This window comes from Octodon degus, unplaced genomic scaffold (genome assembly GCF_000260255.1).
Source record: "Octodon degus isolate 3935 unplaced genomic scaffold, OctDeg1.0 scaffold00225, whole genome shotgun sequence".
Taxonomy (NCBI): domain Eukaryota; kingdom Metazoa; phylum Chordata; class Mammalia; order Rodentia; family Octodontidae; genus Octodon; species Octodon degus.
In genome coordinates, this window is record NW_004524801.1 from 1,763,061 (window position 1) to 1,777,335 (window position 14,275).

A 14,275-nucleotide genomic window follows, 5' to 3' on the forward strand; every position below is an offset into this window, starting at 1 on the left:
GGCCGCTGTAGTTTCTACTTGGAACTCATAGGGTTCAATTTCATTCTAGATTTGATTTTAAAAAGCAGCTGTTCACACCCCACATACACTTTACAGAATTCAAGTGAGAACCCAAGGAAGAGGGTAGCAGATGAATGGAGGTGGGCTGGGATTCACCCCACCCAGCCTCCTGACAAGATCACTTCTTCAACAAGCTCGCTGTAAAAGCTAGGAGCCCAATTGATTTTTAAGCTTGTTTGAACTCACATTTCTTTTAGGAAGCAATAGGACAATTGAGGAGAAGCTTATTCTACTTAAGATTTTAAAAGGCCAAAACAAAACCAAAATGCCGGCACCATGTGCAGCCACCGGCTGACACTCCTACTAACATCCTCTTGCATTTTGTCCAGTGTGTGCCAGACTGTGGTCGGGGGACTGCTGACTTTTTTTTTTTAATTTAATTTAATTTTATTTTTGGTGGAACTCGGGATTGAACTCAGGCCCTTGCACTTGCCAGGCAAGTGCTGATTCTACTGAGCCATTTCCCTGGCCCCATGCTGACCTTTACTTAATGAGAAATGCTGGAGGCAAGCCATAAAAATTACCATGTTCAACAGGTTCCTGTGACACAGTAGGCTTCAGGTCACCAATGGCTGGATCAATCGCTGTGAGTATGCTCTTGGGAACTAAAAACCAAAAAGAAATACTTTTAAGACTTAGTATATTTTTTAAAATTGTGTATCAATATATGTTTGAGCACTGCTCTGCCAGAAAGAAAGACAACCTTGAGTAGGAAAATGGGTGCAGCTCGAGAACATAATGCCAAGTGAAATAAATCAGACACAAGCCTAAGTACCACGCAGCTTCTTTTATATGAGAAAGCCAGATTATAAGGAGCAAAACAAAAGGTGCTAGGAAGCAGGGAAACAGATCTGTCTAAAGAGGGAAAGGCATCAGCAGGTGGAGGGGGGAGGAAAGAAAAAGGGATAAAAAAGGAATGAAGATGTATCATGTACATGTGCAAATTCCTCAAAAGGAACCTAAGTATTATGTACAAACACATTAATAAGAAATTAAATTAAAAATGTTTAAGTTAGAATGTAGGTAGTATTTAAAAGCCACTTTTTAAGTCGGTTGAATAACTGTTCATGGGCCAGCCAAATAGCTCAGTGGATTAAAGCACCTGCAAGCAGGCGCAGGGGCCGGGGGTTCCATCCCTGGCCTGCTGTGCCAGCCCTACCCCCAGGGTGCCCTGAGAGGGCAACTGAGACTGGGCGTGGTGGCACATGCCTGTAATCCCAGCTCTCGGGAGGCTGTAAACAGGCAGACCACTATGAATCAATCTAGTAGTGAGACCCTGAACACCCTGTAGAACCTTCCCTAAAATACAAAAAAAAAAACAAAAAAAAAAGAACTGTTCATACTGCCTTTCAGATATGCACATGGATGCACATACATGGACACATACAATGGAAATACCTACCCACATACAACAGACACTCACCCACATACATGGACACACCCACCCACACACATGGACACACTCACCCACATACAACAGACACACTCACCCACCCACATATGGACACACACGCCCACATACAATGGACACATACCCACATACATGGATACACTCACCCACATACACAGACATACCCACCCACCCACATACAGACACACCCACCCACTGACATACACAGACATACTCACCCACATACACAGACACACTCACCCACATACAATGGACACACCCACTAACCCACATACAATGGACATACACACTCACATACAACAGACACGCCCACCTACCTACATACATGGACACACCCACCCACCACCCACATACGCAGACACACACCGACCCACCCACATACACAGACACACCGACCCATCCACATACAATGGACACACACACACACACATATACAGACATACTCACCTGCTTATGTATAATGGACACACACACACACATACACATGGATGCATGTGGGTGGACACATGCATCCACCCACATACAACAAAAGTATGTGCATGGTCATCAAATGTTCCACAAAGGCAAAGTTATAGGCCCATTTTTGCACTAGCAAAAAGAAAACATGAGGGGCCAGCAAGATAGCTCAGCAGTCTATAGCGCCTGCTTAGGCAAGCTTAGGGAAGCGCAGGGACCATGGTCCAATCCCCAGCACCACATGCCATGCCAACCCTGCCCCCAAGGCAGGCTGAGCTGGGCACAAAACAAACAAACAAACAAAAAGAAAACATGGGAAACCAATGCACAAGTTATGGTACATCCCTCCAATGGAATGTAATTAATAATAACAAAGATAAATGTTAATACATGCTAGAAGGATGATCCCCGAAAACATGATGTTCAGTGGTAGATGCCAGGCACCAAAGACCACATACTGTAGTATTTCAGTTACATGAAATATCTAGCAGAAGTGGAAGTAGAGACAGAAAGAAGATGAGCGGTTCTCTGGGATGAGAGTCAGGAAAGGGAAGTGATTGCTGATGAGCCTGGAAAACTTTTTGAGATCTTGGAACTATTCCACCATCGGACTGCACATCGCTTCTTAGCCTTTGGTGAAGACCAAGTCTAGTAAGGCTGGAGTGTGGTGGTGGCTGCGCAGCTCTAAATTTATTGACTATCACTGAATTGTAATTAGTTTGAGAAAGTATCAAGGTATTTCAGTAGCCTCTCCAGAAAGCTTTTCACTCCTGCGTGAACTTCTGTGAAGACTCACCACTCATGCCAGGACCACGAAGTGCCAGAAAGTAGGCAGAGAAGCTGGTGAGAGCAGCCGCAGACACAGAGCACAAGAGTCCAGAAAGACCAAGCCGACTGCCTGCTGCAGACTCAGAGAAGGGAGAGGAAATGAGTCCCTGAGCTGCAGAGAACTGCTTATTTACGTTTGTCATTGAGCCCAGCTGCTATCTCGGAGAAGGAGCAACAGGAAGTACAAGTGAAGCCAACACAAGCTCTGTAAGCTAAACTGCACTGCTTTTTTAAAAAAGAAAAAGCAAGACATCTTCACAACAAGGAAACCTCATGTCTGTTCTCAGACTGCCCAACTAAAATTTGGGGGGGATGCCCCTAGACCAATAGTCAGAAGGCTGGGTTGTGACCTGTCCATGTATAGGAGGCCCTGGAGCCTTCCTGTCCATTAGCAGCAAGGGCCACTTTCTGGAGGGACATGTGAGGAGGCCATGGAAAATGACCTTCGGCTGACCACAGGGCTCAGCAGGACCCCAGCAACACCAGAGAGCTGAGCCGCACTGCCACAACACGCTTTTTATCTTGGTAACTCTCGCTTATTTCTGGGTCCCAAGAATGACGCCCCTAAAAGCAACAGGCCCTCTTTCCCTGCTAGCAGTGGCACGTTCTCACATCTGTTGCTTGGCTCATTCTCAAAACACGATCTGAGAAGGACTTTTGCTCTGTGCAAATGCCACAGACTTCACATCCAAGGAAGAGTCAGAATCTCATAAAGGAGCTCGCAGAAGGGTCTCCTAGGGTAAGCTTCGAGAATAACCAAGCTCATAAGATCACATCGCCTGTGTGGAATGCAGACCATTATGAGAAACATGCCCACTTGTGGAGGATGGCTGTGATATTGGAAGAATTTTTTAGGATATTTAAAATAATGTGTCAATACAACTGCCAGATTTTACCAGCTGGTTTAGAATGAGGATGAGAGCGGGTATAATTTGTCATTCCCTAAGGCTGCTGTTCTGCACTCTTGAGGCATTCATGAAAACTCTCAAAGCACTCTTCTGGGATTCCTAATATGTGGCAGACCCTCTCCTGGGAAGGCTGCATGATGCATCTGCACAGTCCTTCTAGTGGCCTGGTGAATATGTGTGTCAATCCCTTTCCTGCAGATGGGACAAGCAAGGCTCAAAAGGAAAAGGAAAAGCTTCAACTCCTGGTGTGCTCTGCACAACACCCTCCCTCTTTCCGTGATGCTGTGACATCCCTGGCACATTCAGCTTCTGGGAAGAAGACCAAAGATTATTCCAGAGGCTTCTAAAGATGGTAAAGTGATTCTCCCTCAAGCTGTCCCTTTTGAGTCTGTGTTGCTGAAATCAAAGATGAAGATTCTAATGAATTTAGGTGGTTTGCTACATTTGGGCATAGACCTCATCTTGATTGTCCCATTGATTTATTGGTTGATTGGCAATAAACTTGTGTCAAACCTGAGTCAGTGCAGATTTTAATAAAGAAGGCTTCAGAGAATGAACTCAGGTCCCCAAATGATTATCTCTTTTTTTTGGTTTAGACTTTATTTTATTTTATTTTTGAGACAGAGGCATAGTATGTAGTGCAGGCTGGCCTTAAACTTGCTAAGTAGCTTAGACTGGCCTCAAACTCACAGCAATTTTCTCATCTCAGCCTCCTGAGTGCTAGACTTACAGGCATGTGCCACCATGTGTGGCCTAAATGATTATTTACATTCATGACAAAAATTATTTCTATATGACCTTAGTCTTCCATAGGTGCCCCAAAGGCATGAGCCCCTCCAAATCCTGCACCATCATCTTGTCAGCTCTCATCTTTTGGGAAGAATTATGAGACCCTTGGGGAAAGAGAAAAGGCACCCTCAAAATGCCCATTTCCTCCCCATATAAAAAAAAAAGATCTAAACGTGCCCTTTCTGACCTCAGCCTCCTAACCTTCAAGTGAACTCACTAACGCTTCCCTCTGCAGTTCTTTTTTTTTATTCAACTTTTAATTTTTATTTATTTATTTTATTTATTTAACTTTTAAAAAATGTATTTAGTACAGGATTTACAGGGTCTCACTACACAGATCAGACTCATAATGATCCTCCTGTTTTCAGCCTCCCAAATGCTGGGATTATAAGCATGTGCCACCATGCCCAGTATTGGTTTTGTTTTCTTTTGTTTTTGAGACAGGGTGTCGCTATGTAGTCCAGGCTGGCCTCAAACTCATGGTGATCCTCCTGCCTCAGCCTCCCAAGATCTGGGATTACAGGCATACACTACCATAACCAGCTTTCAGTTCCTTACCTTATCTAACCCTTCAGCTCAGTTTTTCTCCAGCATGGATTTAACCCCTTATCATTATAATCACTCATTGGAAACACATTCTCCCTCCTTGGTTGTTGCTGCTGAACTTGGAGGGAACGCTATTCCTCACATCTACTCTTGGGCAGCTGAGGAACTGCACAACTGGGTAGACCAGTTGTCCCTATAGACTTTGCTCACTAGTTTTACATGGGCTTCTATCATGTCTGGCAGTGCCTTCCCTTCCGCCTGCCCACCACCATGGCACTTCTGTTAAATTTTCCCTCCTCTCTGCAGACCCCTCTCCTCTTCCCTTATTAGCCACAGCTGGTGACTACATCAACTTTTTTGGAGAGAGAGGCCATACCAAGGGAACTCCAAGACCTACCCTCACCCACTATTCCCATGGCCTCTTCCCCCTGCTACAATGAGAGACATACCTCACCCTCATGTCAAAGATCAGTCCATCCACTCAGCAGCAACCATGCCCCATCCTCCCAGTATAACATTGCCCTGAGTGTGTTTCTCTGTGCCAGATACTTGTCAGAGCCTGCCAACGATTATGCTGCCAGTGCCACGTCTGAGTCATGTCCGCCTCCTGCCTTCCACTGTCCTCCTGCCTCAACCCTGCCCCAATTCACTGCCCTCCCCCCATGCCAGCATCTTTTCCATCACATCATAAAGACCCAGAGCATAGGGAGAGCTCCCACCCTGCTTTCTTGTGACAGTCTAAAAGTGTCGGTCACGCCGAGTCATGTGCCATTTCTAAAATCAAGGAGGCAGAGTAACACAGTCTCCCGTGTATTCAGAATCTGATTACTGGACTTCCCATGTGAAGGTCCCAGGGAACTCCCTCTGGAGACCCCAGAGAATCTAACCTGGTCCTGTCTGGTGCCACTGTTAGCCTCTCTCACAGTACCCTGCCCTTTTCTGATACAGCACTTTTCACACCAGGGGATGGTAGAATTGTCTGGTTCTTTGTTTAATGCCCACCTGGCCCCTGGCTCTGTTGTTCTGAATACTACTGAATCCTCAGCACCTGACACAGCTCCTGCCACTCAGAACATGCCCACAGTGTGCAGAGGGAATGAGTGAGAGAATCAAAGCTTCAGTCAGCCAGATGGACCCCTGTGCAGCCCTGCCAAGCTCACCCTCTTGCTGTCAGCTAAGGGAAGCCCTGGCCCTCATAACCGCAGTTGCCTCATCCTTTAGGCACAGCAGCATCACTTACTGGCAGGTTAAAGTCGCGGGTCTCACCCAACACTCAGTGGGAGCAGTTTGAAGGTACTGGATTCTCAAGGTGAACTACGTTGGCTTCTAGGGAATCTCCGCTAGATGGACCTAATGTCACCCAGAGGTGCTTAAGCACCATAGCAGGAAAAAACACTAAGCAGATAAACTCAGCTTTCCTGCAGAGTAGGTGTGGGTGGCACTACATCAGGGATATGATTATGTAGTCACATCTTTAAACCTGTTATCACTGATATTGTAGGGAGCAAAATTTTGGTTCAATATATAGAAGTCTAGGGAGGTGGTGGAATATTATTAGGCCATGAAAAGGAATACTACAATATACAGGAACCTTGAAAACATATACTAGGAAGTTGGACACAAAAACAACAGTGTTTCTTTGAAAATAAAACCTAACCATAAAACAATCCGCCTTGAAAAGTAGAGATCAAAAATGGCAGCCCAAATCACCTTGCCTTACCTGCCTTCTAGAGCAGCCCCAGATCAGGAGACTGCTGGGGTACAATCTTCCGCCAGACACTGGCCATCACAGTGATAATGGCCAGCATTTATTTTCCAGTTAGGTCTTATTGTCGGGCTTTCCAACTCCAATCCGCTCCCATGAAATGTGCCCAAGAAGCAATGGCATAGAGACAGAAAGCAGACTGGTGACCGCCTGGGGTAGTGGTGGGCTAGACTGGGCGGCCTGGGAGGTGTGATGCTACAGAGAGATTAGAATGTTCTCAAATGCACTGCGGTTGCGTAATTCCATGAATATATTAAAAACTATTGATTTGTATATTTTAATGGGTGAATTGTGTGGTCTATGAATTCTATCTCAATAAAGCTGTAACTACAACAAAAGGCTAGAGATACTTGGCAGGGTAGAAGGTATCAAGTTCTCCAGTGATAGATAGAGCTCTTTCTTTTCCTTCTGCTTTTATGCTCATTTAAGGAAAAACAGTTAAAGTATTAGGATTACAAACTGGACATCCATCATGCCTAAGAAGATAATTAACTGCCGATTTGCTTTTATATACCTTTGCGAAACTGGAATCTAAACAAAGCAGGCATTTCATTTTATTATTTGAAGACATTAGGAAAACAAAGTAATGCTGCCATGTAACATTTTTAATTGTTTTAGGGATGCATTTGATCTGTTGATTCAGTGCTGTGGGTATGTAGATAAAACAGCTGTTGGCAGCATAGCAAGTTAGTCATTTAGGGCCTAAAAGCGGGGCTGGAAGGTTAAATAGAAGCCAAACAATACTTCTGTGAACTTGTATGACACACCAATAAATTTCAGAACTCCTTAAGAACATAGATTAGAATCACGGTTCTCAATGACATCAACTTTATCCCTAGTTGCTCGTTCTCCTTCTGCTCCTCCTATCTGCTGCCGATCTGATTGCAAGAAGCACTTTTCAAAACAAGTTTTGACCATAGAAAATTCTATTGCTTATCTGATGTGTGTCACAAATAAGAAGAAAGGATAGTACAGGGGATCCAGAAAGTCTGGGATGAGTAGGGCGTTTGGGGTGTAGAACTGCTTGGCTTGTTGCACGCAATCTCCTTTTGTTGGCTCCATCGCCACTTCCCAGAGAGGCCGGGGCTTCACCGAGCTCCTTCAGAGTTGACTCTTACCACACGCATAGGTGACAGTGAGGTATTTTTTCACTCCTGGCAGACAGGGGCTTCCGAAGTGGGAATTGTTGACAAGGACTTTGCATCTCTGCCTCCCATAGCACCTTCTGGACAGTACTTGTAAAGCTGAGTAAGACAAGCAGTCTGGAAGGGAAAGAGCAATGAGAATTTCAGGTAGCATCCCACACCTGGCTGCGCCATGGCTCTGGTGGCTCTGGGAGCTGGTGGATAGAGCCGGATTTCAGAACAAAGAGAGTTCCTCTGCTTATTTCCTGTCTCACTCCAGCACCAAAGACAAGCAGCACCAGGTTGGTGGTCATGTACTAGAAAGTCCTAAGCTTGGTTTAATTTTCTGCTGGCACTTTCTTGAAATCATGATATAGCTTTTTCTTCATTTTCCAGAAAACTCTCTGTAATATCTTCACTAAATATAACACTTACACAAAGAACCTTCACAAATTTTTCCCAAGAAAAATGTACAGAATTTGAAATCAAGCATCTGCCTTGAAAAAAAAAAAAATCACCTTGATTAAATTTTTTTTCAAGTGTAACTATTCCTCCTTAAAAAATTTCATTTCTGGGCTTGGGGAGATAACTCAGTAGAATAAATGCTTGCCTGGCAATCACAGGACCCTGAGTTCAATCCCCGGTACAGCAAAAAAAAAAAAAAAAAAAAAGGATTTCATTTCTATACTAGATAAAATGAAAATGCATGTGTTTGTACAAATTACCTTTAAGAACATAGTATGAGGCCAGTGAGATAGCTCAGTGGTCTAAAGCACTTGATTGGACAAGCTTAGGCAACTTGCAGGGACTTTGTTTCGAGCCCCAGCACCACATGCCACCCACGCCAGCCCCGCCCTCAGGGCTGAGTTGGCCACAAAAACAAGACAAAAAACAAAAAGCATTAAAATGGCAGGCCAAATAGCTCAGTGGATTAAAGCACCTGCAAGCTGCCACAGGGACCGAGGTGTTTCGATCCCCAGGTCTGCCGTGCCGGCCCTGCCTCCCAGGTGTATTGAGATGGCAATTGAGGCTGGATATGGTGGTACACACCTGTAATCCCAGCTCTAGGGAGGCTGTAAACAGGTGGATCACTACGAGTCCGATCTAGTAGTGAGACCCTGAACACCCTGTAGACCCTTCCCTAAAATACAAAAAAAAAAAAGAACATAGTATGGCTTAAAAATAATCAGTTACTTGTATGATGTAAAAATAATCAGTTAAGAGCACAATTCCTTGATCCTCCTGCTTTAGCCAATGTTTGGTTCAAGTGAACACGCTGTACACGTACAGGAGACACAAACCAGGCTACTCTGCCTCGAATAGAAATATTAGGCTATTAAAGCTACTTAGTTTCTAGGAACTTTGATAAAGACAATGAGCATTAATGTAATTCATGACAAGGTCTGTGGTGCTTACCTTCCCCCTTTATGCAGCAAGTTTTACAAAAAACCTTACCTGACTTGCAGAAAGAAAAAGAAATAGACCAAATTGGTTTCACTTTTCTTCTCACACATGCAAAATGAACACCATGCAATTTTTAAAAATTACTGTTGCATGAATCCAGCCAGCAGTTTCTTTAACAAGGTAACATGGGACCTTTGCTTTGGGTGGTGCCAAAAATTGTTTAAATACTACTGTCATTAGGAAAGACAAAGTAATGCCATATGCAGTGATTAAGACGTTTCAGAGAAAATTCATTGCTTGGCAGTCATCCTGCACTGCAAGCTAGCAGGTGCACTGCCCTGCAAGTTGGACCGCCACCTGCTAACTTCGTATATTCACAACAACTATAACACTTGCCAATCACAAATCTATTTTTCCATTGGTTGGTGGCAGTTGAGCCTTTGCAATAGGATGTTCTAGAGAACCTTTGTACCAAGACCTTCCCCTTTCTGATGGCTGTCGGTGATCGCAAGTGGCTGCTAGTTCAAGTTACATTCATCCCAGAGAGAAGCCCGCATCATTCTTCCCAACAGACATTAACATATCATGAGGGATTGAGTCCCCCAAGGGAGCCTTCACTTGGCCATCAGATACCATCTCCCGCTTATACACTTTACCAAACCCAAGAGCAGCGTGCAGCTAAGCTGGGTGCCTCTTCATCTTTACAGACCTCTGCTCTGTAGGCCCTAGTTTGGTACATGAAATAGAGGATTCTTTTGATGTGTTTTCTGTACAAGAGGGAAGAGATCTGTCACAGCTCACTGATTTAACCAGAGGAGAAGCAGCAACACCAGGACATGGCTAGTTTTGCCTTAAGGTTATCCGTGACATTCCAACAAAGAACAAATTCTTCTAACAGACAGACAGAGGGAACACAGACCTTTAAGAGGTGACTTTGGTTTTGTTCTGTGTGACTCATTCGATGAAAGCTGTATGTGATCTGAAACCTCCCCATTCCCTGTCACATGTACCCACCCAGAAGCCATTTCACTGCACATTTCCACCAGTGACTGCTGTTTAGCAGTTCTGCAGGTTTGACAGGTCAGTTCTGTTATATTCCACATACTCTGCTGAGAGGAAGAGGATCTAGCCTTGTCCACCCTGGGAGCTGCATATTCACTAAGCGCTCTTTAAGTTCAACCCTGCTTCTCTTTGTTTATTTTTAATTTTTTTTTGTATTTTAGGGAAGGGTCTACAGGGTGTTCAGGGTCTCATTACTAGATCGGACTCATAGTGATCTACCTGTTTACAGCCTCCCCGATTACAGGCGTGTGCCACTATGCCCAGTCTCAATTGCCATCTCAGCGCACCCTGGGGGCGGGGCCGGCACGGCAGGCCCAGGGATTGAACCCCTGGCCCCTGCGCCTGCTTGCAGGTGCTTTAATCTGCTGAGCTATTTGGTCAGCCCTGTCCTCCTTCTCTTTTGATTGAGTATAGAGTTTATCTTTTAGAGACTGCTGTTCCTTAATTTGTTCATCAATAGGGAATTCTTGTTTGCTGTGCTAACCTATCTTTGTGTATATCTGAATGAATGTCTTTGTGCTGTTCCACCTTCATCTCAGTTGAGTGACATGTTATACCTGTTTCTCCCCCAAATGTTTGAATGTGATGTGGTGACAACTCTCTTTCTGAAAAGCCACCTTTGCCTTTAACAGCATGTAGTTTGTGATTTTCCTGATTCACACTCAAAGCATTAGTTTTAAGTAGATTTTCCTGTGACATATTCCCCATAATATGTTTCATTTATTTTTTTTTCTTTTTCCACATTAGTTTTTGATCATTGTGGTGACTTCTCAATGTATGAAGACTTTTTCCAAACTGATAAAAAGCTTTCTGACACTTTACCAAAGTCTCTGAGGTCAGGTGTCTTTCATCCCCACTAAGGAAGCTTTCTGTTACATTGTTGTTAGTTTGGCTGTGGAAGTGGAAGAGACAGACACACAAGAGAAAGTTAAAAATAATATATCTTACTATACCAACTGTATGGTCAGCCACAAGGCGGGGAAGTAACAATGGAGCTGTGTTCTCCTCTGACCCTAACTGATGAACTTTGAAAAGTGCTTCATGGAAAGCACCAAGAAAAGCCTCTCTTGGGTTCTTTGGAAGCAGGTAGAAAAAAGGACACTTTAAAATGGCTTGAGGTATCAGAATTCCTCAAGCAGGCCTACTTTATTGACAATTCAAGAACAAGAATATGTTCAAACTGTGAAAACATCCAAAGGCAGTCCTGGGTCAGCCGTGAGCCCCTACCTAGGCTTTAATCCCTCCTCGGATGTTGAGGCTTTGTACAAAGCCATTACGGTAAAAGGTGTGGATGAAGCAACCATCACTGACCTTCTGACGAAGAAAAACAATGCCCAGCATCAACAGATCACAGCAGCCTACCTCCAGGAAAAAGGAAAGCCACTGGATGAAGCTCTGAAGAAAGCCCTCACAGGTCATCTAGAAGTGGTTTTAGCTCTGCTGAAAACTCCTGCCCAGTTTGACACAGATGAGCTCTGTGCTGCCATGAAGGGTCTTGGAACTGATGCAGACACCCTCACTGAAATTTTGGCATCAAGAAAGAATAGAGAAATCAGAGAAGTTAGCAGAGTTTACAGAGATGAACTGAAGAGAGATTTGGCCAAAGATATCACCAGACACTTCTGGAGATTTTCGAAAGGCTCTGCTTTCTTTCTCTAAGGGTGACCGATGTGAGGATTTTGGCGTGAATGAAGATTTGGTGGACACAGATGCCAGGGTCCTATATGAAGCTGGAAAAAGGAGAAAGGGGGCAGCCGTGAACATGTTCAACACCATTCTGACCACCCACAGCTGCCCCATCTTCACAGAGTGTTTCAGAGATACACCAAGTACAGTGGGCACAACATGAGCAAGGCTCTGGACCTGGAGCTGAAGGGTGACATTGAGAGGTGCCTCACAGCCATCGTGAAATGTGCCACAAGCACACCTGCCTTCTGTGCTGAGAAGCTTCATGAGGCAGTGAAGGGCGCTGGAACTCGTCATAAGGCGCTGATCAGGATCACAGTCTCTCGCTCGGAACTTGACATGAAGGATATCAAAGTGTACTGCCAGAAGACATATGGGAACTGTCTGTGCCAAGTCATTCTGGACAAAACCAAGGGAGATTATGACAAAGTTCTGTTGGCTCTTTGTGGAGGAAACTAAACATTTCTCTGAAGCTCTCAAGTATCCTTAACAGAAGACTCCTGACCCACAGTTCTTTATTCTGCAACATCAGCCTAACTAGGAAGGTTGGTTGTACAGGTCTGCAGTGTAACTATCTGCTTTCTGAAAAACAATGTAGCCTATAAATCTTTTTTTTTTAATATCACAACTCTGTATATTGGAGATAAGTTTGTTTTTAAAATATGGTTTCAGAAATCATAAGACCCCACATACAAGTTGTTTTATTGCCTGAGAAAGATGTTTAAATAGCTGAAAATAAAAAATGATGTGACAAGAAAGAAAGAAAGAAAGAAGAAAGAAAGAAAGAAAGAAAGAAAGAAAGAAAGAAAGAAAGAAAGAAAGAAAGAAAGAAAGAAAGAAAGAAACATCGTGCAAATCAGACAAGAGAATGGACTTCCCGGTTCCCTAAGGAACTGTTTAAGAAGTCGCTCACGCTCATAAGGAACTGCAGAAGGCAGGCCTCCTTCACCATTATCCAGTTTATTCTTTGGTGCTTTTAGGCGAATAGCAGTTCCTAATTTCTTAAAAAGCTCTTTGGATGAATATGCGCTTCTGAAGATGTGCAGACACGTTCAAGGAAACCTGGACTGCATCCGGAGTCCCTATTCCCGCGACTGCGGATTCACATTTGTGCGATAGCACTGCCCACAGCCACCCTTCACCTTAATGCCGCAGACAGCCCCTAGGTGCTGCAAGGACAGCCTCTGTGATGCCGCCTGCCCTCTCCAGGGCAAGGTCGGGTCCTGAGTCTTAGATGCCAGCTGCTGAGCCTTTCGGTTTTCCAATAATTTCAGGTTAGACTCGTTCCTCTGCCTTCCAGTGAGGGCTTTCCCAAGACCCTGTGTGCACTCACACACGTCCTCCTCGCGACCCTGGGATCCAGCTACGCCTCATTCTTTTACTCATACCAACTTTTTTTCTCACAGGATCCCTTCAGCTACTGGGCACACGCCTCTTTCCTCCATGATTCCCTCAGAGCCTTGCTCCAGCGCCTATGGCCTGCCTCTCACCTTCTGGCCACTTCCAGCGATCCCTCCCTTTCACACCTGGCTTCGCCTACCCCAGCTCTCTCTAAGGTGAAAAGGTGCAGGTCCCACTCAACCCAGCTATTACCTTCGGGGTATTTTCCCAAAAGGATTGAAAGCATCATACCACAGTGATATATGTGAATCCTTGTTTACAGCAGCACAATTTGTCATGGCTAAATCTTGGAAACAACCCAGATGCCCATCAACTGAGGAATGGATAACAGTGATGTGGCATTTTTAGACAATGGAGTATTTTTCAGCTATAGAGAAACACAAACTTAAAGGCTTTATAGTTAAATAGATGCAACTAGAGGTTATACTCATAAATGAAATAAATCAGAGCCACATGTATAAAGATCATATTGCCTGCCTAGTGTAAGAACCTGAAGGAGGAAGTAAAATCTGAAAGGTATACTAGATATAGTAAAAGAAAAGAAAACTGAGCAAAAGGAATAAACAGTTGGGCTGAGGGAAAGGAGAAAAGAAAGGAAAAAAAGAAGGGACAAAAATGTATGTATATACATGGGATAGCTGATTGTACTATTACTTTCTATCAGTTTTTTGAAGGTAGCAGTTAATGCAGTGGTCCATCCTGGTTCCCTGACTGTTTTTTAAGAAGAGTCAGAGAAAGGCCAGGGAGATGGCTCAGTAGAATAAGCGCTTGCCTGGCAAGCGCAAGGGTCTGAGTTCAATCCTCGGTTCCACCGAAGAAGGGGAAGGAGAAGGAG

General features: G+C 44.3%; 1 protein-coding gene across 9 annotated transcripts in view; it reads right to left on the bottom strand.

Annotated features, from left to right (window-relative positions):
* Positions 1 to 14,275, bottom strand: part of Eva1c (eva-1 homolog C) — a 115,865-nt gene that overhangs the window by 21,051 nt on the left and 80,539 nt on the right. For 8 of the 9 annotated variants that reach the window (XR_002818962.1, XM_023705592.1, XM_023705589.1 and 5 more), the window contains 2 exons: positions 7,882 to 8,025; positions 585 to 665 (listed from right to left, as the gene is read on the bottom strand). Coding sequence is in view for 8 of the 9 variants with exons in the window: in XM_023705592.1 (XP_023561360.1) it covers positions 585 to 665; positions 7,882 to 8,025 (225 nt within the window). In the remaining variant the exon portion in view is untranslated. The remainder of the gene's footprint in view (positions 1 to 584; positions 666 to 7,881; positions 8,026 to 14,275) is intronic. The other variant, XM_023705587.1, reaches the window with a different exon arrangement.